Here is a 24,854-nt window from a genome sequence, read left to right on the forward strand (position 1 = left end):
AAGTGCTGCACCTCTGGATTGCCAGCAGAGGGTATGATGCATTACATGGGGGACCCAGAACTGCCTATCACTTGAACTTGTCTGCCTCAGATGAGGGGTTTTTTTTTGTTGCTTAAAATTAGGTTTCTTCCCCTCTTTGCTTGCCAATTTTCTCTCCATCTCTCCTGAAGATGTTGACTCTTTGCTGGAGTAGAGTTCCTTGGCTCCTAGTACCTTAATCAAATGGTAATTTATTCAAGTGTAAGTCTTGACTAAATATTGGTTTACTATTTGATGACAAGAGGTATCACAGCTGAGTCCAACCCTGACACTACACACTGATTTAAGCAGAGACTGCTGGTAACAGTCAGGAATGGAAACCTTTCCTGAGTTTTTATTCCCTCTCCTTATCTAGAGTGCTAAAGCTTATTGTAGTGGCCCTACTGCTGATCCACTTGACGTCAGCTAGCTCATCACAGAACTGTGATCAATCCTGGAACCTGTAGGACTGGATGTCTCAGCTGCTCACTGAGACATACAGTCTTGCTATGTCCACAGGAAAATTCCAAAATGAGTTTTTAAGCTAAGACATTTGAGTGGATTACTAAAGGTGGAACACACACAGCTGAGAGAATGGAAGTGGATTGATCAGTAGAACTGTATGCACAATGTGAGATGATAAAGTAAACATCTTTATTGTGCACGGAATGTAACATACAAGTCAGCCGAAGTTGTGTTAACAGATTATTAGTTGAATGCTGTATCCTCTTTCTGGTCCTTGTACCTGCAAACAAAAATTACTGGAATCCTGAATCAGTTTTCGTCTGTGAAAACTTGTTGAAAGAGCTTGGTTTATTTTCATGGGGGAGAAGTGGAAGAGACAAAAGATGATTATGGGGAGACATGCATTATTAAATAATTTATTGTGGAATTTGTTGTTTTATACTAAATCTAACGCATGGAACAGTGGCTTGATTTTTAAAGTGGAGAATATTCTCTAGGAAGTACTTGTAGTGCAAAGTACTTCCTTCCTAACATATGCTGACAATGTTACCGATTGATCGTAAACTTCCTGTAACAAAAAACTGTACTTCACAAATGTGGTGATCTGACATGTCAGGTTAAGCAGAAGCCCTCATACTGATAGAGAAATCTTAGGAAATTTCCTGGTTAGAGTTTTTCCTTTGTCATTAAAACATCAGCACTGAGGTGACGTTTAGCCTGCATCAATCCTTGATTAGATACCAATCCAAAGCAGCAGCCATTCAATATTATAGCCTGAGTAAACAGCAGTTGACTCTGAAATGAAAAAGTAATCTGAGCCAAACCAGTTCAAATATGTAATTAACACCTTGAGATTCACGCGTTGCTGTTGCAATGCCACCAGTCGTCCATGGAACAGGCTCTGAATAATGAAAGGCAATGATTAAACTGGGCTGATTTGACAAGTTAACTCTGTTAATTTCCTCTAGATCTACCAATGTCTACTTTTAACAGGATTACAATTACATTTTTAATTTCAGGCACTGATACTGATTTGTTCCTTTCTTTTTCAGATTCGGTGTTTATGTGCCACTGTGTTGCTTCCACCAGGAAATTCGGACTCAACCGTTACCAGCAGATTGTGGCTTCCTGTTAAATGACCAGCTGGAAACTGTCATGGTCAGGCCAAAGGATTTCTTCACACTCCTCCGAGAATCATTCAGAGAACAGTTTAATAATCCGACCTCCATCCCCGTTCACACTTGCCCGCTCTCCCCAGATCTTATTCGAAACGAGGTGGAATGTCTGAAAGCAGATTTTAATAAAAGGATAAAAGAAGTTCTCTTCAATTCACTGTTTAGTGCCTACTATGTAGCATTTTTGCCTCTTTGTTTTGTTAAGGTGAGTTTACCCAGGTTTTTTTCTCCAACACAAATGACCTTTTCTACATTATATATACCTATTGAAGTGGGCAGAACAGATATGTTGACTTATTATCTACTGTAAATCAAATTGGGGAGAAAGGCTGAATTTAAGCAAATGCTACTGTTAAGTGTACAAAGCCTTGTCTTTATCTGTGCAGTGTTTCAGCTATGTTGAATAGACAAGTGGAGAGCTGTTTCTGGCCTATTTTTTACTGCCAGACTAGACATTCCACTATGTTGGCTTTGTTCATTTTTTTTCCTTCCCAGTTTTCATGAATTCTGCTTGCAAATGAAAATGTATAAATATGGATCTCATCACTCTAATGGGAAATAGTTGGGATGAGGATCCAGACTTGTCTGCAGCTAATAATCTGCCTGCCCACCTGAATATAGGCCATTGAGTTCAATTTTTTTTTAAGTGAGCTGCAAAGTATTTTTTCGCTTCTAAATTAAAATTTTATGTCAACCAATCCACATCAAAGCACAATTGCAAAAAGCCAAATTACAAAATATAAATACTTCTGGTTGTAACCCCTGGCATTAATTACTACCTTCGATCACTTCCAGTAAAGAAAGAAGAAAAAACTTACATTTATATAGTGCCTTTCAGTACCTCAGGACATCCCAAAGCGCTTTTCATCCAAATAGTGCCATGGGATCTTTCCCGTCCGGCAGACAGGGACCTCTGTTTTACGTCTCATCTGAAAGTGCAGCACTCCCTCAGTACTGCACTGCAGTGTCAGTCTGGTTTATGTGCTCAAGTCTCTGGGGTGGGACTTGAACCCAGAACCTTCTGACTCAGAGGCAAGTGATACCACTGAGCCAAAGATGAGAGTACAAATATCTTCTGCTGTCTTGAGCAGAAGCGTCTAGTGGAACCAGTGCCAATGAAGAAGTACCATAGTTAGAGTAGAGAGAGTACTCTCAGCAGTTGCAAATTTACTGCTGAAAATGTGGTTTGACCAAAAATTTTGCTTTGAGAGTATGTTGCACTAGTCATTGGGAATGTAACTAGCTAAACATAAATATTAGATTTTGCTAGTCAGGTGTTTTGTATTCAAGGTCTTTATGGTGGTTATTCCAATTTGGAACAAATTCCTAAAGCCTCTATGTAATTTCACTTTTTGAAACTCAATGATTTTTTTAAATCATTAATATAAATGTGACCAACAAGAGAGCCTGGGAAGAATTTATGTAGAGTTCCCCATCAATCCATTTTAATAGCAACAAAAAAGTTTTAAAAATCTAAACAAAACAACACCACGTTTAGGACAGAGAAGCCCAGAGACAGCCAAGCCAACCTCTGCTCCAAAAAGCAAGCAAACAGAAACCCACAGATGAGTTGCAAAACCTATTTTTTTTAATGTAGGTACCAGTAATGTACTTCGAGAAAATGAATGAATGTATAAGACTGAGGTAGCAAATATGCCTACTTATTTTGAATCCAGCTCTTTGGCTTGGAATATCATTGTCTGCACTTCCATAAATTAGTGCATTGATTCACCAGAACACTAGCAGAACGGCCAAAGGACTTAGTGTTGTCTTTTCTTTAAATTTCTATTTTTCTTTCTCCTCATCTCCTGAAGATGATAACCAATGTCGCAATACGGTTCTACAGGTTAAGATAGCGGTTCAAGAAGGCGACTCACCACCAACTTCTCAAGGGCAATTAGGGATGGGCAATAAATGCTGGCCTTGCCAGTGACACCCACATCGCATGAACACATTTTTTTTAAAAAGCCTTTCAGCACTGTGCCCAGATGACCTTATGTAAACTTTGCCAGTGAATGTTAGCAGGTTATTTGACTGTGGGGATGTTCATAGCCTAGCCTGACTTTGCCTTTCCCTGATGTCCTCACCCTATGCACACCTCTAGCAGAGATTGCTGAATAGAGATCAGAAGTGGGAATGTTAGCTGTTGGCATCCCCTCTTTTCCTCTGCGCACCCCCCCCCCCCCATCTCAGCTGAGATCAGTCAGTTCAACACTTAAACTTGAACCTGATCTTGTTCTGTATGGCCAGTGCCACAGCAATGAGCCATTATTGTGATTCATGCTGTTGCTGATCCAGTGATTTGAGTTTGTTGAAGTCTTGGTGTGCAGTCATTACGTTTCTTTTTCACCGATCTCAAGGGAACATCTTAATTTGCAGTTTGGCTGAAACTGCATCTGAGCTGAACCATATCTCTGATTCAACCCAAGCTTAACTTGCTCTTGCAAATACCTGGTTTATTCATCTCAAACACTAATTTAATGAATTTAAGCAAAAGATTTGGTTGGTTAAACCCCACCTCAGCCAAGATTATTAGTTAGTGGCAAGGTATTTTTCTTCCATGGCTTTAAAAAAAAGTTAGACAAAGTAAATCTGCTCCCAGAGAACACCTAGTATTCTTTAGATAGAACAGTGTTGTAGGATGTCTAGTAATGGTGCTTGGAGTGGGGATGGAGACTAATTTAGAAATTGACTATTTATAAAATATGATGGAATAATACATACTTATTAAAACTTTTCATGATTAATTTTTTTTTTTAAAGTGACTCTTTAATGAAATTCTAGTGATTGGATTTTCCCTTTCTGCTATTCTACTTTTAATCACCAAAGGTAAATTTAGTTTAAAAATAAATTAGTATTGAGATGGTGTGTGATGTGGAATTATTATTGCAAATTATAGTGGTTTGCCCTGTAGCAAGTGACATCATGATGGCAGCCTTGAGTGATTGCAATATATATGCTGGAGCTGTGATTCTCGCATCATCTGCAAATCTCAATTTCCTGTGTTAAGTACTAGAAGTGGTGGGGGCAGTGGGTAGCTTGTTGGAGGGCTCAGTAAAAAGTTCTGTTTTACAATGATATCTGCCTTCTTGCTATGTAAATCTATACATTTGCGTTAAATTGTAGTGATAACAAAAAATTTAGTGGAAAGTACAAATTACACAATGTTTAAAAATAAAGCACTTGTTTCAACAATTAGTTTACAGTGTTAAACGCACCGCTTTTTCAAACCTCCACTGTGAAGTGATTTGGGGAAGTTTTTAAAATGACTGGGAGACTGCCTCTACCAAGAGTTTAGGTAGAAATTGAAAATGGGCGTTCATCATTTTTTCCAGTTTTTCTCTTCTTTCCTCTTCTGAAAGCAGTGGATCCAGCACCAAAGATGGCAGCAGCCCCATTGCCTCATCTGTAGCCATTCTTTGTGTGAGTATCGGCATTCCTGTTCGACCATGAAGGCCAATACAGCTAAGCCTGATCTTGTACTGAATCAATGTTCTTGCACCGACATTGTGCTGGCAGTGATCCCGAGTGGGAACCTCGGCTGTCCTTTCCCCTCCACCGCCCCCCCCACTCCCCCCCCCAATATTCTCCTCTTTCTCTTTCTCCTTCTCCTCCCTTCCTGCCCCCGCCCCCACCCCCCCCCCCCCCCCCAAAAATAAAATCCAGCTGTAACTGTTTAAAACTGTTGCCTAGAGGAGGCCAGCTAACTCAGTGCAGCTCAGGAAAACCAGGAACCTTCTTGGTCTATATGGTACAGAAACACCCCACAGTGCATTTACCTACTCAATGAGAGAAATGCCATCACATTTTCCTCCCCAATTTTTTAATTGTGCGCTGTGGGGAAGAAACTGTACAAGGAGGTGTCAGACCTTTAGTATAGGTGCTGTTTCCAAACTATCCTTGTAAACTACCTGGGTTACACCTTTGCCAAAGAATCATTTTATTTGTAGTAAGAAGCCAATAATATGAACTGGCTGGACCTGCCAGCATGCTCTGTGTATAATTTTATCAAACAAAGTTGCTTTTCGTGCTGAATTAATATTGTACGATGCAACATTAGATTTAATGCATGATCGGGTATTCTAATTATTCAGGTTTCTAAACAGGAGTGTTTCTCAAACTGTTTGGATAAACTGTATCCCACTGTTTGTTTTTAAGTAGCTGCCAAAACTCACTGGCTAAACAATTAGTTGTTCAAAGTCGTTCTTGAAGCACTGATGTTTAAAACTTGACTCTCTGTTGCAGAGTACACAGTACTATGACATGCGGTGGTCCTGTGAACATCTTATCATGGTTTGGGTAAATGCCTTTGTGATGTTGATGAGCCAGCTGCTGCCACCCAGGTATTGTGATCTACTCCATAAATCAGCTGCTCACCTGGGGAAATGGCAGAAGATGGAACATGGTTCTTTCAGTAACACACCGCAACACATGTAAGTATTGTATTCATTCAGTTCTATTTAAATAACCTGGCTAGAGTATCCTGTACTAATTGAAAACATTAAATTGGACAGAGAATGCCTCCATTATTTGATGTTGGTAGATTATAGACCAGTATTGGTAAACTAAATAGGAAAACCACTGTCAATGGCACATGCTACTTAAAACTTCTGGTCTAGCCTATTGGTAAGATAGTTGTTTAACTTTGTTAATTTGAATTGTAAAACTATGTAGACATATTTAATTCTTGTTTTAGGATCACTGAGACAAACAGTGGATATACTTGCTTGCCTGTTTATGGCAACATCCCATGCATTACAGATTGATCAGAAAATCAAACTCTTTCCACTGTACGCAATACTTTCCACACAGACTTGTTTCGAATACCCACTCAGCGTGACTGATTCTCTACAGCATTATGGGCAATCCACTGGGTCAAACGTGATTAGATTTTGTACTTGGAGGGCAACAGAAAGCAAGATGGAGAGTTCCTTTTAATCTGTCTGAAGTTTAACTAGATTAATTAGTGAAATATGATGCCACATCTTATTTACCTAAGGACCTTGAGAATAATTAGCTGGAAATCTGGAAAAAAAAAACTGAACATGCTGGAAACACTCAGCAGGTCTGGCAGTGTCTGTGGAGAGAAATAGTTAACGATTCAGGTCGATTATCTTTCATCAGAACTGAACAATGGTAGAGATGAATGGCTTTTAAGCAAGTTCAGAGCCAGGGAAAAGGAGGTTGGGGGACAGGAAAAGAACATATGGGAGAAGTCTGTGATTGATTAAATGACAAAAGTGATGGTGAAAGGCAAAGTGAGGTGGTGATAAGACAAGTTATGTTTAATTATGTTATATAAACACATTTCATTTTCCTTTTAGATGGTCTGAAACAACGATTTGGCCACAGGGTGTGCTGGTACGACACAATCGATGCCTTTATAAAGCTGTAGGACCGTATAATGTAGCAGTGCCTTCTGATGTTTCACATGCCAGATTTTATGTAAGTAGTTCTCACTGCTTTTGAAGTAATTCTTCAAGGTTGAGGAATAGATATTTTAGAGATTGGAATGTTTAATGAACTTTACATTGCAGTGGGATCAACCAGTTCAGTGGAGCACATTAGATGCAGTACATCTAAACTTTTTGTGCAGTGGATTTGGGTTATTTTATCTGGCAGTAACCTTTTGAACTGCCAATAGTGGTAAAATTGAAATCCCACTTAACTACTTTTTCCATTCTTCGTAAAAAAAAAAATTTGACCACCACTTTGTTTCTTTCCCTCTTCTCTCTGGCCTTCCCCACTCCCTAGCCAGGACCAATTATTCACTGATCTCATCCCTTGTTTAGTTGCCTTTTTCTTAAATCTGCAATTAAATGTTTAAATACACTGCATCACCCAGCCCCCATCGGTTAATGGAGATCTCAATTCCCCCTTTTTGCTGGATTCAGGTATTCAAGCAGTGAAAGGACTGTATTCTGTTACACTGTAACATTCAGCTCTCATCTGAAACAGATCTTCATTCCCTTAATCTAGCTGACTTTTTAACTAGTCAGTTGTTAGTGATGTTCTTCTGGTAGATATTCCCAGTGCACTTTGTAAATCTAGTTTAGTGGCAAAAATCCATTACTTCAGGTTCTGTGTCATTACTTCACTGCTGAGATGAAGAATAGTGCAATAGTACTAGTGAAACTGCTCTTCATGTTGCCATTGTTGAGTGTTGAAATTATTGTCATACATTTAGCCACTAGTAACTGGTCCAAGCTGCAGGGTTCCTGAATTCAGCACATTATAGTCTAGTCAGGAGTATTTTTAATGCCATTTTGAGTCAAGCTTACTAACGTTAAGGTGAATGTCAAAACTGACGGTGTTCAACAGTCCCGTCGTGGTAGATTAACTGCCGAAGAGTAATGTAATAAAGTATCAAAAACGTCGGAGGGTGGTGTGACATCATCAGAAATCCTGCAACGCTACTACGAGTGAGCTAGGGAGATAAAGGTTCCAGTATCGTGCTCAATGTGCATATGGCTTTACTCTGCACTACGAGCAACTGCTTTGGTGTAGCACCAACATTTTTTTCCACAATGGACTAGATCTTTTTTCCTCTGGCAGGAATTCCTCTGGGAAGTCTGCTTGGCCAACCATCTTCAGCTGCTTTTATCAATGACCTTCCTCCACCCCCATCATAAGATCAGGAGTGAAGCTGTTCACCAAAGATTCTACCTTGTTCAGTTCCATTTACAACTCCTTCATTAATTAAGCTGCCCATGCCAGCCTTCAACAGAACAATAACCAGGCTTGGGGCTAATGAGTGGCATGTAATATTCGCACTAAAATGCCAAGCAATGACCATCTCCAGCATGAATGGGCCTAACCACCACCCCCGACCTTTGACTGCACCATCGTTGCCAACTCCCACCATCAACCTCCTAGGGGTCACCAGTGTCCAGAAGCTTAACCGGACCAGCAAGAATAGGACAGAGAATGGGCACACTTCCTGACTCATCAGAACCTTCACGATCTACAAGGCTCAAGTCAGGACACATTCACCTGAGGAAGGAGGAAGCCTCCGAAAGCTTGTGAATTTCAAATAAAATTGCTGGACTATAACTTGGTGTTGTACAATTGTCAACCCCAGTCCATCACCGGCATCTCCACATCAAGTCAGGAGTGTGATGGAATACTCTCCACTCACCTGGGTGGGTGCAGCTGCAACGATGCTCAAAGCTATCCATAACAACAATCTGCTTGATCAGCACACTTGCCATTGGACTCAACATCCACTTCCTCCACCACCGACTCACTGTGGCTGTAGTATGTTTCACTATGGCTGTAATATATATTATCTACAGGATGCATTACAGCAACTCACCAAGCTTACTTCAACGGTACCTCTTGGCCACATGACCTCTACCATCAAGAAGGACAAGAGCTGCAAGATCATGGGAACACAATCGCCTCCAAGTCACACACCATTGGGCATATATATTGCCATTCCTTTATCCTCACTGGATCAAGATCCTGGAATTCCCTACCTAACGCCTTTGTGGGAGCACCATCACCACAAGGACTGGTGGTTCAAGGAGAAGGCCCACCACCACCACCTCGGGGCAACTAGGAGTGGGCAATAAATGCAGCCTTGTCTGCATTGCCCAAATTTAAAAAAAAGTTAGTGTCACAGATCAGCGAATTAACACCATAACTGTACATAAGATTTGAATTCTGCTTGTGTAGCATGCTTGCGGGTTGACTTGAGCACTTAGATTATATTGCCTTAAGTTTTTCCTCCCAATCTATTTGTAAACATAATATCACATTGTTATTCTGACACCTCTATCTGAATTACACTGATCCAATGTTGAACTGATTTTTTTTCATTAATTTTTTTTACAGTTTTTATTTCATAAGCCATTACGGATCCTGAATCTTCTCATCCTCATAGAAGGCAGCGTGGTGCTGTATCAACTATATTCTCTGCTTCGGTCAGAAAAATGGAACCATATACTTTCCTTGGCTTTGATACTGTTTTGTAATTACTACGTCTTATTTAAACTTCTAAGGGACCGGATTGTTCTGGGCAAAGCATATGCTTATCCTCTGGGCACCATTGGACTAAAATCTCATTAGCCAGTCTAAAAAATACAGAGGAGGAGGGGGAAAGGATTTAAAGAAATTATTTTGATACGGTTTCTATTTTTCATGCAGTGTTTAAATATTTAAAATATTTTATATTTTGTATACTTGGATATTTTGAAGAGCTATTGTTCTTTGCATAAGCAAGTTGTATTTTTTGTCTACTTAGCAACTTCATAAGCTAAGTGTGCGCTTTGCTCCATATGACAAGTGCCATTTATAATCGCAATAATCAACACGTGTAGTATTGATCAGAGGAATAAAGGATGATAATGAGAAGTTTATTTTTCTTTGCTTTATGTTGTCACCTTGAATGAAGAGGTCATATTTAGGCTATTGATGTCTAAACATTTACATGAATGGAACTGCTGTGTGTTCATGGTAAATGGTCACATTTACTGATGTTCAAATGTGTGAACTTGTTTTAATAAATAGGGGTTTACAAGATGGTGTCTGTGAATAAAGTCTTCTTCAATTATGATATTGTTTACATGATCCCACCTCCTCAAAAAATACTTCAATAAAAAAGAACATTCCTAATTTGCTTTTTAAAACTATTTACTCATTGGATTTATTTTTGCTGGACTTTGTGTCTGTGAATTAGGGTGGTCAAGAATGCTTGCATTATTTAAATCATGTAAAACTACCAGTTCTTAATATGGCTGCTGAAGTTTCTTCAAATAAATAATGGATGGAGCAGAGGAAGAAGGATGCTCTATGTCTTGCTCGCTACAGACATGCCTTCAACTGAAGACGTGTTGAAGACTACAGCATGGGGCACTTGTCCATATGATTTGATGTTACTGACAGTTCAACAACCACACTTTCAGATTTTGTTTATTTAGTTGGCATTACAAAAGCTATCATTAGTATCTCAGCAAGGAAGGATCTTTTCCCACTAAGGCTATACTTTTCCGAGGTGCAGCCGAGTTTAAAAATGGAAAAATCATTGAGCAATGTATTAGAGATGTTGGTCATTTAGGTGTTAAAATTTCTACTGTCAGTTTCACATTTTGGATATGCTGATGAACGTACGTGCCTTTGAACAAAGAGCAAGCAGTACTGTGGTTTGAGGTTTCAATTTTCATAATTGCTTTTGCTATGAGCGTGACAGACTGCATATTGATTAAGTACATAGTCCACATTTCAGTGTTGTACTTTTAGGCCTTTTTAATACCTTGTTTACATTGTGCAGCTGATGTTTGATTGGAATGAACACGTACTGTGTAAGTTGCTCTTTCTGTCCTGACCTTGATTCAAACTCTTACTACTGAAGATTTTTTCAGCTTTCAAATTATACATATATTTTTTAAATTCATTGAACATCTCTTAGAATGTCTAATAATAGTATGAATTTGATCTCTGTATAAACTAGCATTGAGAAAATGTATGTTAATCCTACTGCAGAACATAAATGGTTAATTTCACAGTCTACAGAATGGTTTGTGTTTAAAATGTAAAATAATTTCCAATCCAAATTTTTATTTAGTTTTATTTCTTATCCACACAAGACAATTACCACATGGCTGCACTTTCTGCTCTGTGGTTGAAAGGAGATGTACTTATCCAATAAAGCAAGCTAATTTCCCACACCTTCACAGCAGTAATATTGAGTGTGAAGGCATTGAAACCTTACTTGTATATAAATTCATGTTTTGTGTGTGTTTGTACACCTGTGTCCTTGGCTTGAATAACTCCTGCTTTTATCTATTGCATGAAAATCTACTTGCCCTTGCCTGCACGTGAGCACCTAGCCCAATCCTTGCCAAAAATGACCATATCTTCTTAAAGACATTTAAAGCAGCAGGGGTGATGTTGGCCAATGATATTCCATCATTCTGCTTCAAGGACGAAGTATGATGGGTTGTATTTCTTTTTAAAGTAGAGAAATAGGGATAGCGGGAAAAATCTAAATGTTTGTGTATAAACTCGATACTGCCTTTTCAACAACAGCTTGCATTTATAAAAAATTTGATACCTAGCTACACAAGGAGATATTGGGACAGGTGACCAAAAGCTTGGTCAAAGAGGTAGGTTTTAAGGAGCGTCTTAAAGGAGGAGAGGTTTAGGGTGAGTATGCCAGAGCTTAGGGCCTAGGCAGCTGAAGGCATAGGCACCAATGGTGGAGTGATGAAAATCAGGGTTGTGTAAGAGGCCAGAATTGGAGTGCAGAGATCTTGAAAGGTTGTAGAGGTAGGGAGAGGTAAAACTATGGAGGGATTTGAAAACAAGGATGAGAATTTTAAAATAGAGGCATTGCAGGACCGGGAGCCAGTGTAGGTCAGCAAGCACGGGGATGATGAGTGAATGGGACTTAGTGCGAGTTAGGATATAAGCAGCAGAGTTTTGGATGAGCTCAAGTTTACGGAGGGCGCCATGTAGCGTGCTGGCCAGGAGAGCATTGGAATAGTCGAGTCTAGAGGTAACAAAGGCATGGATGAGGGTTTCAGCAGCAGATGAGCAGAGACGGACAATGTTACGGAGGTGGAAGTAGGCAGTCATGGTGATGGAGAGGATTATAGGGTCGGAAGCTCAGCTCGGTCAAATAGTACACCAAGCCTGCAAACAGTCTGGTTCAGCTTCAGACAGTGGCCAGGGAGAGGAATAGAGTTTGTGGCAGGGTCCGAAGACGATGGCTTCGGTCTTCTCAATATTTAATTGAAGGAAATTTCTGTTCATCCAATACTGGAAAAACGGACAAGCAGCATAACAAATCTGAGGGGGCGAGAGAGGTGTTGGTGAGGTAGAGTTGGGTTACCAGCCTGATCGCTGATGCCTTCATACCATATGTGATACATTAAAATTTATTCTTGGTTAGTTCAAATTTGTGTTTCTGTATGAATTATTCAGATAGAAATCTATAATGTTTTTGGAACACTGAAGACAAATAAGATGCAATAAAGCAGGAGTATCCAAGCTGTGGCTTAAGCTCTGCAATCCAGCCCTCAATGCCCAGGTATTCTATTTCTTACTTGCTGGGTTGTCCGGTTTGAATTTTGTAGGCCTGGAGTTTTGGAAAGGCACATTTTTTAGTGTTCTTGTTCATTTGCAGATAAACCCCAACATCTGTTGCTATCAGCAATTTTATAAATCATAGAAAGGTTACAGCATGGAAGGAGGCCATTCAGCCCATCGAGTCCGTGCCGGCTGTATGCAAGAGCAATCTAGCTAGTCCCGCTCCCCCGCCCTTTCCACGTAGCCCTGCAAATATTTTCCTTTCAAGTAATTATCCAGTTCCATTTTGAAGGTCATGATTGAATCTGTCTCCACCACCCCCTTGAGCAGTGCATTCCAGATCCTAACCACTCGCTGTGTAAAAAAGTTTTTCCTCATGTCACCTTTGGTTCTTTTGCCAATCAACTTCAACCTATGCCCTCTGGTTCTTGACCCTTCTGACAATGGGAACAGTTTCTCTCTACTCTGTCTAGACCCCTCATGATTTTGAATATCTCTATCAAATCTCCTCTCATCCTTCTCTGTTCCAAGGAGAACAACCCCAGCTTCTCCAGTCTATCCATGTAACTAAAGTCCCTCATCCTTGGAATCATTCTAGTAAATCATTTGAGACCTACCTAAAACAAAAACATCTTTACTGCTAGATAATGGCTTCTCTGACTTCACCATGAGGTTTTTAAAAAAAAACTTACTTCCAATGATGCTGAATAAACTTTATAGAAACAACATTTCCTAGTCTGATTTTGACACTAAAATTTGTTTGCTAGGTGAATGCAGTTGAACATAACTGTTTTGCCCCTCACTACTTATGACTCAGACTCAAAGCTATTGAGGACACTTGTGTGCAATTACATTGTACTTAGCAATACATTTTCTTTCCATTCAGCAGAAAATTTACTTGAGATCGATGCAGAATGTAGAGTTAAACTTTATAAATACTTGAAGGGGAAAAATTTGCAGGACTATGAGGAAAGGGCAGGGGAGTGGGACTAATTGGATAGCTCTTTCAAAGAGCTGGTACTGTCACGATGGGCCAAATGGCCGCCTCCTGTGCTGTTAACAGTCGATGAAACATTTTATATATGGCTCCAGACACCGTGGCAAAACCTTCTACCTTCACCCCTTCCCCTTCTTCCCAGAACCATGATAGGGTCCCCCTTGTCCTCACCTTCCACCCCACCAGCCTCCACATTCAACGTAACATCCTCCTCCATTTCCAGCACCAAACACATCTTCCCGTCCCCTCCCCTTTCAGCATTCTGAAGGGAACGTTCCCTCTGCGACACCCTGGTCCACTCTTCCATCAACCCCAACACCCGCTCTCCTCCCCACCACACCTTCCCGTGCGAGTGCAGGAGGTGCAACACCTGCCCTTTCACTTCCTTCCTTCCCACCGTCCAGGGCCCCAAACACTCCTTCCAGGTGAAACAGCAATTTACTTGTACTTCTTTCAATTTAGTATACTGTATTCGCTGCTCACAATGCGGTCTTCTCTACACTGGGGAGACCAAACGCAGATTGGGTGATCGCTTTGCTGAACACCTCCACTCAGTCCCCAAGTGTGACCCTGACCTGCCAGTTGCTTGCCATTTTAATTCCCCGTCCCACTCCCACTATGACCTCTCTGTCCTTGACCTCTTACACTATTCCAATGAAGCTCAACAGAAGCTTGAGGAACAGCACCTCATTTTTCATTTAGGCACTTTACAACCTTCTGGACTCAACATTGATTTCATTAACTTCAGATCATAACCACTACTCCCATTTTTTTGGACAGCAGGTGTTGGTAATGGTTATGATGTTGCCATTTACAGCTCCTCTAGATCTATCTTTTGTTTCTTTACTTGTCGCATTACCACCCTCCTTGCCTTGCCTTGCACCATCATCCACCCTGTCAGGCACCTTCCCTTTTGTTCTTTCCTCCCCCTCCCCTCGGCTCTGTACTTGCTTAAAAACTGTTTAATCTTCAACTTCTTCCAGTTCTGACGAAGGGTCATCGACCTGAAACGATAACTCTGTTTCTTTCTCCACAGATGCTGCTTAACATTGCTGAACATTTCCAGGATCTTCTGTTTTTACTTCTAATTTAATGGTGATTCCTAGTCACCTTGTGCTTTAATTAGATGTAGTTCTAGGTTCAATGATAGCGTACAGGATTAACACAGCAAATTAAGGACACTCCTAAAGAGTGAGTCAGACACATTATTTTAACTTTTCTTCTTGGTACCCATTTTGATACCTAATAAGGTTGCCTGATATAAAACTGAATTGTTTTCAATTAGTTTCATGGTGGTGAAAACGTGCTTTAGTGTGAATCATGCATGCAAAGTGTGACTCATCAATCTTAAATGTTTCCTAAAGAAAACTATCTGCATAATCTAAGATCATGTCCTCTGTTGCAATAGACTGATCTGTCAAAGCAATAATTGCTCTTTCTACAAAGAAAACTATAATATCTGATGCAAAACATAAACATGAGTCATATGTTCCTTTGGAACAGAGGAGGCTGTGAGGAGAACATAAGAAATAGGAGCAGGAGTAGGCTATACGGCCCCTCGAGCCTGCTCTGTCATTCGATCAGATCATGGCTGATCTTCAACCTCAACTCCACTTTTCTGCCCGATCCCCATATCCCTTGATTTCCCTAGAGTCCAAAAATCTATCTATCTCAGCCTTGAATGTACTCAACGACTGGAGATTTAATTGAGGTGTATAAAATTATGAGGGGCCGAGATAGAGCGGATAGGAAAGACCTATTTCCCTTAGAGAGGTCAAAAACCAGGGGGTATAGAATTAAAGTAATTGGTAGAAGGGTTATAGGGGAGTTGAGGAGAAATGTTTTCACCTAGAGGATGGTTGGGTCTGGAACTCACTACCTGAAAGGGTGGTAGAGGCAAAACCTGTCATCACATTTAAAAAGTACTTGGATATGAACTTGAAGTGCTGCAATCTACAAGGCTACAGACCAAGAGCTGGAAAGTGGGATTAGGCTGGCTGGCTCTTTTTTGGACGGCATAGACCCAATGGGCCAAATGGTCTCCTTCTGTGCTATAAATTTCTATGATGTGGAGATGCCGGTGATGGACTGGGGTTGACAATTGTAAACAATTTTACAACACCAAGTTATAGTCCAGCAATTTTATTTTAAATTCACAAGCTTTCGGAGATTTTCTCCTTCCTCAGGCAAATGTTTCAAGATCTCCTTGAAGCCTACGCATTTATACATATTGAACAATAATACATGGTGTTTACAGACTGCCCCTGCAACTGCCCGTTGCCAAGGCAATCACCGTGTTCAGACAGAGAGGTGTTACCTGCAGAACCTCCGAATACACATTCAACAAAAAAACAAACAGGGAAAAAAAACAGAGAAAAAAAAAACACAGAGAGAGGCAGAAACATCCGGAAGGCAGAGAGAGCCAGCAAATGACCCATTATATTAAAAACAGATAACATTTGTTCGCTGGTGGGGTAACGTGTAGCGTGACATGAACCCAAGATCCCGGTTGAGGCCGTCCTCATGGGTGCGGAACTTGGCTATCAATTTCTGCTCGACAATTTTGCGTTGTCGTGTGTCTCGAAGGCAGCCTTGGGGGATTGATCTCTTTCCATTCATTATAATTTTGGTGCATCTCTGATATTAATTTAATACCAAAGGTAGCTTAACACTCAGTAGTTTCGAGATGGGTCTGATTATGTTGTAGTAATGCAAACCAATCTCAGTAATTGCCAACCCCTGTGTTGTTGACAATTAACTCATCTGCTAAAAGAGCTGGAGGAAGTTCCTGATTTGAAATAGGTGAACCCATTTTGGTTCAGTATTGCAAAGTCTTTTATGTTTCTAAATACACAATGGAACTTGAATTTTGCACTGGTACCTCATTCTAGTGTGATCTTCCACATGCAGCACAAGCTTAGTGATGTGCCCTTTCACGATTACAACCTGTTGGACAGTGAAAACAAGTAGGTTTCGGGGATTGTAGCATCTTTGCAAAAGAGCTCGTTGTATGAGAATAACCTAATGATATTGTTAATGGATAAGACACAGTCCAAAAACTTCACGTCTTCTGTGGGTAGAACCATATAGTGTTTGTTAGGTTAGGGAATCTATCCTCACTTTGTTATAAGACCTTATGCAGGCTGGAGTTGGCTATCTAGTTCTAAGTGAATGATCTACTGCTGAATGCGTCTACATCCAGTGTCTGTCTTAAGGTCCTGACAGAGCTGCAGACCAAACTCCTGGAAATTCCTTTCAGTGGTTCCAGACTTTTCAGTAATCAGGTATAAGTACTGTTGGGATAGCTATAAATACAACAATAGAACCTAAGGCTTTTCTCGGAATGGGTCCACGGTGCAGGTCACCATGTCTCAACGACGCTTTTTCTCAACAATATTTTTAGGATCTGTATGGCAACAAGGTTCCGTATCAGGGGTCCAGACCTCAGCCACACCCTGGCGGCAGAATTCCACTCATGGAGATCAGCTGTAGCTAACCAAAGTGAGGAAATACCTCCTAATGAACAGTGGTTCAAAGTAACGGAGTAATTTTCTATTTACTGGATCAGTGGAATGTTTGAGCCATTTTAGTGAGTTGCTCCATACATCTTGAGCCAGGATTCACAGAAATATTGAACTTGGACCACTTGAAGATATTCTGACAATTAAAATGAACAATTCACATGCAACAGAGGAGATTGCAGGAGGATAAAAGAAAAGGAATTCCATTCCCAATACTTACTGGTTTTTAAAAAACAAAATCAGGTGGAGTCTGCTTAGCGTTAGATTTCAACTTATATTTGACCGCTCAATAAATCGAGCTTGGAGGCCAGGTCCTTTTCCCAGAATCTGTTTCCTTTATGTATTTTCACAATCTTTTTTGATTAAGAGTTTTGCTTGGAAAGTGCAGCTGTAATTTTGATAATTGGTTATTGACCTTGCAGATAATGGTATGACGAACAGTAACAATCCAATCTCAATGTCACCCAGGAGTGATCTATCCTACTGGAGAACCAAATTCTGCATAATACCCTGGTTGTTGCCTAGGAGAGTATATTAGCCACAAATCGTGTTATCCTGCCTAGAGGAAACATTACTGATTCCTAGGAAATCTTCCATTAATAAGCTCTATGATGCTGACTGTGAAGTTTGTCTAGACATCCATACCCAATATTCTGTCAACTTTCAGATAGCTTGGACCACCTGGGCTACCCTATACTTGGGATTTGCTACATTCATGTTTGAAGTTGATTTCAAACAAGGTGAATGACCAAAGCAGAGTCCCATCTTGCTCCAAACCGTAACATTTCTATTATTTCTTTATCATAGAAATTTTATATGGGCCAGTATGTTGTGAATTTAAAAATTAAACAGCTGCATTCTGAAAAGTATTATTTTGTCTAGCTGCCTGGATTAAGGCAATATAAGAAAGATTTGCATTCATGACCTCAGGCCGCCCCAAACGCTTTACAGCCAAGGAAGTACATTTGACATTACAACACTCTCTCAATACTACACTGGAGCGTCAGCCTTGATTTTGTGCTAAAATCTCTGAAGTGGAGCTTAAACCCACAACCTTCTGATTTAGAGATAAGAGTGCTAGCACAGCCACAGCTTACCCTTTTAAGGCAATATGGAAATACTGTCAACAGATATATAGTTTTCTGTGGGGCTGTCTATGCCAGCCAGTCTCCTGGAGGGAAGTCATTACTTGTTAAATGCATTAGAAATTCTCTCCTGGCTTTGAAATCTTGAATGCATCTCAGCTCGCAATCTTATATCAGTGTCAAGCTATTTGATATATATCAGGTGTCACTGCAAACAAAAATTCCAATAGACTTTTATTTCACGCCTGGACTAGTAACGAACTTTCCAGATATTGAAAAGGCTGCTGTCCATATTTCATCTACTTGAGTGATAGAAATAATTAATATTATACTTGCTTGTTCAAAAAGAATCAGGGCTTCTTCAAAAAAACATACCTATTATTAAAGAACTCCTTTGATCTGGGATGGGAAAATTCTGCATGCAGAAGTGTACGTGCTGCTGATTTTCTCTATTTTGCAGGTCCCTTGCTTCAATCATCTTTCCACATCACAGCAGTGAGAGGAAACTCAATGAGCAGAACTGCACCCATGTCACATTCTTCAAATACTTAAAAGATTCTGAAAAGGAGCCTAAGATCTTAGACGCTACTTTTCAAAAAAGTTTAACGTAGTTTGTAGATTACGTTACGCAGAATGTACGGCACAGAAACAGGCCATTTGGCCCAACAGGTCCATGCCGGTGTTTATGCTCCACACGAGCCTCCTCCTTCCCTACTTCATCTAACCCTATCGGCATAACCTTCTATTCCTTTCTCCCTCATGTGATTATCTAGCTTCCCCATAACTGCATCTATGCCAGTCTCCTCAACTACTCCTTGTGGTAGCGAGTTCCACATTCTATCTACTCTCTAGGTAAAGAAGTTTCTCCTGAATTCCCTATTGGTTAAGCAGTGTATTGCTGATTCTCTGCCATATCCTTTTTGTTTGTCATTAAAAAGTGTAAATAAATGTAATATTTTTTTACTATTGAACACTATGATCTAACAGCATGATGTTTTCTGCTTTTTGGAGTGGACAGTGGGCAGCTAGTGCAACCTTGGTGTGATATATCTTGGTAAAAGGTTAATTGTTAATCCCATGTTCCATTATTCCTATTCATGGCATGCATAAAGGTGTAAATTTCAAATCAAAGAGATGTTGGTCTGTCTATGGAAACTTAATTTGGCTCGAACATAGTGTTAGGAGAGTGCCTGAATTAAAAGTGACATGTAGTTATTGAACCAAACCATTCTTAAATTTGTGGATGATATAAAAATATGTACAGGGATTAGTAATATAGAGCAAAGAACTTTATATAGTGCCTTTCATGACCTCAGGACATTCCAAAGTGCTTTACAGACAATGAAGTACTTTTGAAGTGTAGTCACCGTTGTAATATAGGGAAATATATTTGCACAGTCAATTTGCACAGAGCAAGGTCCAACAAACAGCAGTGAGATGCAGGACCAGATATCTGTTTTAGTGATGTTGGTTGATGGATAAATATTGGCCAGAATACTGGGAGAAACCCCCTGCTCTTCTTCGAATAATGCTTGGGAATGCTACCACTGAGCCAAGTCTAACACATGAACAAAGTAATAGTTTGCAGGCTGTTTTAGATAAATTGGATGTTTCAGGTGTAACTTCAGTGTCTTGCGAATGAGATTAGGAAACTCCAGATATGACTATTAACATGCAGGAATACCTGCTAAAGGAAACAGATCAGAAGAGACCTGGAGATAGTGGTTGAATACATGTTAAAGGGACTAAACTTGGGTTATAGAAGGTTCTGGTACATGCACCTTGTGCCCAGTTTTGCTTCCTGTACATTGTGAATGATATCAAGGCTCTGGACAGGATGCAGAGGAGGGTGACCATGATGATAACAAATCTTAGAGCTTGGATATGAGGATAGGTTCCAAGAATTTCTTTGCAGAAACAAGTTTAGAAGGGACATGATTGAAGTTTTTAAAATGAAGGAATAGGATAGTCTAGTTAGTTATTTAAAATGGATAATGATGGTAGAGGTCATACCTATAAAATCCATAGGCAAAGAATTAGGTTAGATTTTCACAGAATGTACCAAACTGCTGAGACATGGGGCTCAATTTTCAAAGTAAAAAACAGGAGGGTTGGGCCGGGGGGGCATTGAAAATTGCCATCATTTCGGTCCCGCCCCCAACCCGCCCATTTCAGGTTTTCACAGGGGCGGGACGAGGGGCGGGCGACCAACCCGCTCCCAGGAGGCAGGTCGGGCCTTAAAACCTTTCAAGGAGGCTTCAGGCCTCCATTTTTAACTAATTCCCCATTTCAAACCCGGGGGGCCGGGATTCCCGGGCCTTCTGTTTTACGCCTCATGCAGGTAAGTGCATGGAAAATCACAGCCTGTGGGCCCGGAGGAGCAGGAGTGCTTCTCCCAGGCCCAACAAGCCTACCTTCACTGACCACCCCCCCCACACCGATTGCGGACACCCAACCCCCGATTGCGGACCTCCTCCTCCGACCCTCCCCCTCCAACCCTGATCCTCCCCCTCAACGATTGCAGACCCCCGCGATGACCCCCAATCTCGTCCCCCCCCATGACTGACCTGATCCCATCCCCCATGACTCGCGACCCCCTTGCCCACCTATGCAAACAAAAATTTACCTGCAGACATCCTCTCCCTGGCTGGTCTCCCGGCCAACTAAGACCAGCCTGTCAATCAGCCAGTCAGTCGGACGGGAAACCAACAAAAAAAATAAAGGATATCCTTACGTCAAAATCGTAAGGACGTCCGGGAAACCTGTACTAATGGGTTTCTCAACCTCAAATTGACCCCCCCCCCCCCCCCCCCCACCACCACCCTGGCTCCGTTTGAAAACTGAGCCCGTGGTGAGAATATGATCACCACAGTCTTGTAAAAGGGAACTTGACAGGTTCCTGAAAGAAGAGTTTTACAGTCAGGAATTTTCTAAAGTTTCTCCTATATTGGCCAGTTTTATTTTTCTGTTTGTTTTGCCTTTATCAGGAGTCAGGGTTGCAAGAGGGGTGGGTGGACTGCGTTACACAATCAACTGGATGGGGCAAGCTTGATTGGCTGGGTAGGCTTTTCTTACCCTTCTTCTTGTATCTTCTTGAATGCAGTGGATCTCCTGATTAGTCACGCCCTTCTGAAGCCTCAGTCATTCATACAGGCATTCTTAGCAATGCAGGTTACTCTCCATCTTAAATCTTGTATCTATGTCCCCTTCATTCTAGACCCCGCAACTAACAATCTGCGTGATCTGTATTGGTACATTTGTTCATCATATATTTCATCTCTGCACCTCCATTTTGGACTCTTCAAAGCTGCTGAAGTCAATCTCAGAGTCACCGTGGAGCTCAGACATCCTGAACAAAATACAGTTTTTTTACGGAACAAAGTATTGAACAAGGAGCTGAGGGCAACACTCAATAAGCCCTTCTACCAGTTTGGAAATAACAGGGTGGAAAAAAAGGAATGAACACATTGACCCTGCAGTATCCTTGAAGGTTAGTAGCACTGATGTTGCTACATTGTGTTTGCTTTCAGCATGTAGGAAAAACTGACTCCTTGGTGAACAAACCTAGTCCAAGCCTGCACATTGCGATAGTGCAGAAAACTTGCAAATTGGAATATTACTTAATGTTCTTTAATATATGACCTCCGTGCAGCATGGGTCAGATCAATTTCACATGTTGCAAGTACACATGTGGGGGTTTTAGTGAAGGACAGAGTGTTATCTACACTACAGTCACAAGAAAATCGAATTTGGTGAAGGAATACAGAAATTGTCTGTATCATTGTTGAATTCTACTATCTTCTTCAGTGAACTGACAATCATTATGTATTTTTTAATCAATTCTTGAAAGAGAATCTGTCTGCCTTATCTATCTGGAGCTTTTTGCCATGGGTATTGATGACGTTTAGTTGGCAGTTTTCCTATCTTCACTGGGGAGACTGTTGAATTCTTAGTTCTGAAAGAAGACATTTTGGCAGTTTATGAAAGAACTCAGTGCTGCGGCAATCTTCTTTGTGGTGTCAAGCATATTCACTACTTGCGCCATGGCACGAGAAGCCAATTGTAGTTACGAGCCCATAAGCATTGCAAACAACATATAAGGCTTCATCAACAACGACTTGCATTTATATAGCGCTTCTAATGTAGTAAAACGCCCCGGGGTGCTCCACAAGAGTGATTATCAAACAGAATTTGACACTGAGCCACATAAGGAGATATTAGGACATGTGACCAAAAGCTAGGTCAAAGAGGTAGGTTTTCAGGAGTGTTTTTTTATTTGTTCATGGGATGTGGGCGTCGCTGGCGAGGCCAGCATTTATTGCCCATCCCTAATTGCCCTTGAGAAGGTGGTGGCGAGCCGCCTTCTTGAACCGCTGCTGTCCGTGTGGTGAAGGTTCTCCCACAGTGCTGTTAGGAAGGGAGTTCCAGGATTTTGACCCAGCGACGATGAAGGAACGACGATATATTTCCAAGTCGGGATGGTGTGTGACTTGGAGGGGAACGTGCAGGTGGTGTTGTTCCCATGTGCCTGCTGCTCTTGTCCTTCTAGGTGGTAGAGGTCGCGGGTTTGGGAGGTCTGTCGAAGAAGCCTTGGCGAGTTGCTGCAGTGCATCCTGTGGAGAGAGAGGTAGAGAGGTTTAGGGAGGGAATTCCAGAGCTTAGGGCCTAGGCAGTTGAAGGCACAGCTGCCAATGGTGGAGCAATGAAAATCGGGGATGCACAAGAGGCCAAAATTGGAGGAGCACAGAGGCAACCATTTTAATGCATGCTTGAACCCCATAACATTTTTGACTTAATATTGTTACATATGGAAAAGCCTTGTGCTTGCTTAACTTTTCCTGGACTCGAGGCAGTTATGTCTGTTGCGTCTAAGGCTTCAGTATATTCAATTAAATATTCATGTATTGTTCTTCCATTGTGGAGTACACACTCTCTTATGAAAAGCGATAGAGACGCTACTTGTGTTGACTTCTCAGTAGCTTGATTCTTGGTCCCAGTAACTTGGAAAGTGCTTATGGATTTCTTTTTGTCTTCAAAAGTGAGCTTGCACCCTCTGCTCTTCTGACTGATCTGCTGTATGACTGTTATTCTGCTCCATCAGCGGTGGCAGCCTTTAACCATCTCTGGAATTCCCTTCCTAAAACCACCCACCTTGTTACATCTCTCCCCACGTTAAAAAGCTCCTCAAAACTTATCTCTTTGATCATACCTCTGTTCACCGTCTCTTCCTCCAACTCCTGCTTGGTCTTTGCTCTCCTCTCCTTCCCTCAACCCTCCCTGTGCTTTGGGACATTTTTGTTACATTAAAGACATTGTTTAAGTCCATGTTGTTATTAATTGAATTAGCTCATTATAGGGTTGCAAACTCTGGTTGGACTGTATTACAAGAGGTTTCATCACACGACCTCCAGCCTCCAACCGCCTACCTCCTACAGTCCTGCCATTGGTTGCCCTACATGTTAATCCTTGCAGCAATCGGTCAATAATGGTAGCCACAATACCCACAATTCTCTGCACCCAGAAACTGCTCTATCCATTGCTTTGGTTTTACCATGTACCAGGGCCACGTTGCAACATGGGCACGTTACAGCCCTGCTGTTTATTGGGATTCCAGCCAGAGTGAAACGGGAGAAGAAAATGCCCTTTATTCTCGCAGGAGTGCCTGGGAGATTAATTTTTAATTCCAGGAGACTCCAGGACAATCTGGGAAAGTTGGCAACCTAGCTCATTATGAAGTGGTGCTGAAGTGTACAGCCCAAGCCTTGGTGCCACTTGGAAATATTCTTGGAGAATGGGATCCATTTCAGATATGTAGTACAAAAATGAATCAACGTTTCCAGTCTCATAATACAAAGGAAAACTGCAAATGTTGGAAATCTGAAATAAGAACAGAAAATGCTGGAAATATAAAAGCAAGTCAGCATCTGTAAAGATAAAACTCGTATTAGAACTCGTATAAAAGTGGATCTGTGCAAAAAGAACCACAGACAAAGAGGAAAAGAAATAACAATAAAGGTGAAAAGGACCAAAAAGACAAAAAAAAATTCTTCAAAACTGGTATCCTTGGAAGAGAGATGGCAGTAAATAAAGCAGTAAAATAAAAAGGGAAACCTGCCAATGCTGGAAATCTGAAATAATAACAGAACCTTCTGGAATACATGGGTCAGTATCTGTAAAAAGAATAGACGGGGTTACGACATTTTACGTGGGCAACCTTCATCAGAATCTCCAGTGCTAGATTTCCCCTGCAGTCACCAGATACTACGGTGATATTCACAATCCTAAGCAGGGTCGGGCTGATTCATTCTCCATTTTGACTGTCACTCTCGGATACTTGATGTACGGTTCCTTTTGAATCCCTTGTTCCCGCTGCTGGCTCCTTCAGCTGCATTCGTGCGCGCGCCCATTCATGTACGTACAGCTGATCGGCGGGCCTCGCGGCGAAACGCTCCAGATTCTTCTCCAACAAACCTCGCCTGCTCCCCGGCTGCGTCATAGAAGCGGCGTGTTGACAAAGAGTGGTGGGCCTACGCATGCGTCCAATGCGTCACCGTGCGCCTCG

The 24,854-nt window shown here is 41.2% G+C and overlaps 1 protein-coding gene and 1 long non-coding RNA gene across 7 annotated transcripts in view; one reads left to right on the forward strand and one right to left on the reverse strand.

The window, feature by feature from the left end:
* Positions 1–10,288, forward strand: part of tmem39a (transmembrane protein 39A) — a 70,116-nt gene extending 59,828 nt beyond the window's left edge. For all 4 annotated transcript variants that reach the window (XM_067992986.1, XM_067992987.1, XM_067992983.1 and 1 more), the window contains 4 exons: positions 1,536–1,863; positions 5,904–6,091; positions 6,983–7,103; positions 9,495–10,288. In XM_067992986.1, coding sequence (XP_067849087.1) covers positions 1,536–1,863; positions 5,904–6,091; positions 6,983–7,103; positions 9,495–9,728 — 871 coding nt within the window. In that variant the 3' untranslated portion in view covers positions 9,729–10,288. The remainder of the gene's footprint in view (positions 1–1,535; positions 1,864–5,903; positions 6,092–6,982; positions 7,104–9,494) is intronic.
* LOC137327310 (uncharacterized) lies at positions 662–24,839 on the reverse strand. Of its 3 annotated transcripts, XR_010964422.1 has the most exons (4): positions 24,507–24,839; positions 21,368–22,905; positions 1,489–1,767; positions 662–1,384 (listed from the first exon to the last, which is right to left on the reverse strand). It is a non-coding gene; the product is annotated as an uncharacterized lncRNA (long non-coding RNA). The 3 variants fall into 3 exon arrangements; XR_010964421.1 differs by having other exon boundaries at positions 662–1,767; XR_010964423.1 differs by having other exon boundaries at positions 662–1,767; positions 24,491–24,839.
* Positions 24,840–24,854: the final 15 nt, after the last annotated feature.

Source organism: Heptranchias perlo, chromosome 11 (genome assembly GCF_035084215.1).
Source record: "Heptranchias perlo isolate sHepPer1 chromosome 11, sHepPer1.hap1, whole genome shotgun sequence".
Classification (NCBI taxonomy): Eukaryota; Metazoa; Chordata; class Chondrichthyes; order Hexanchiformes; family Hexanchidae; genus Heptranchias; species Heptranchias perlo.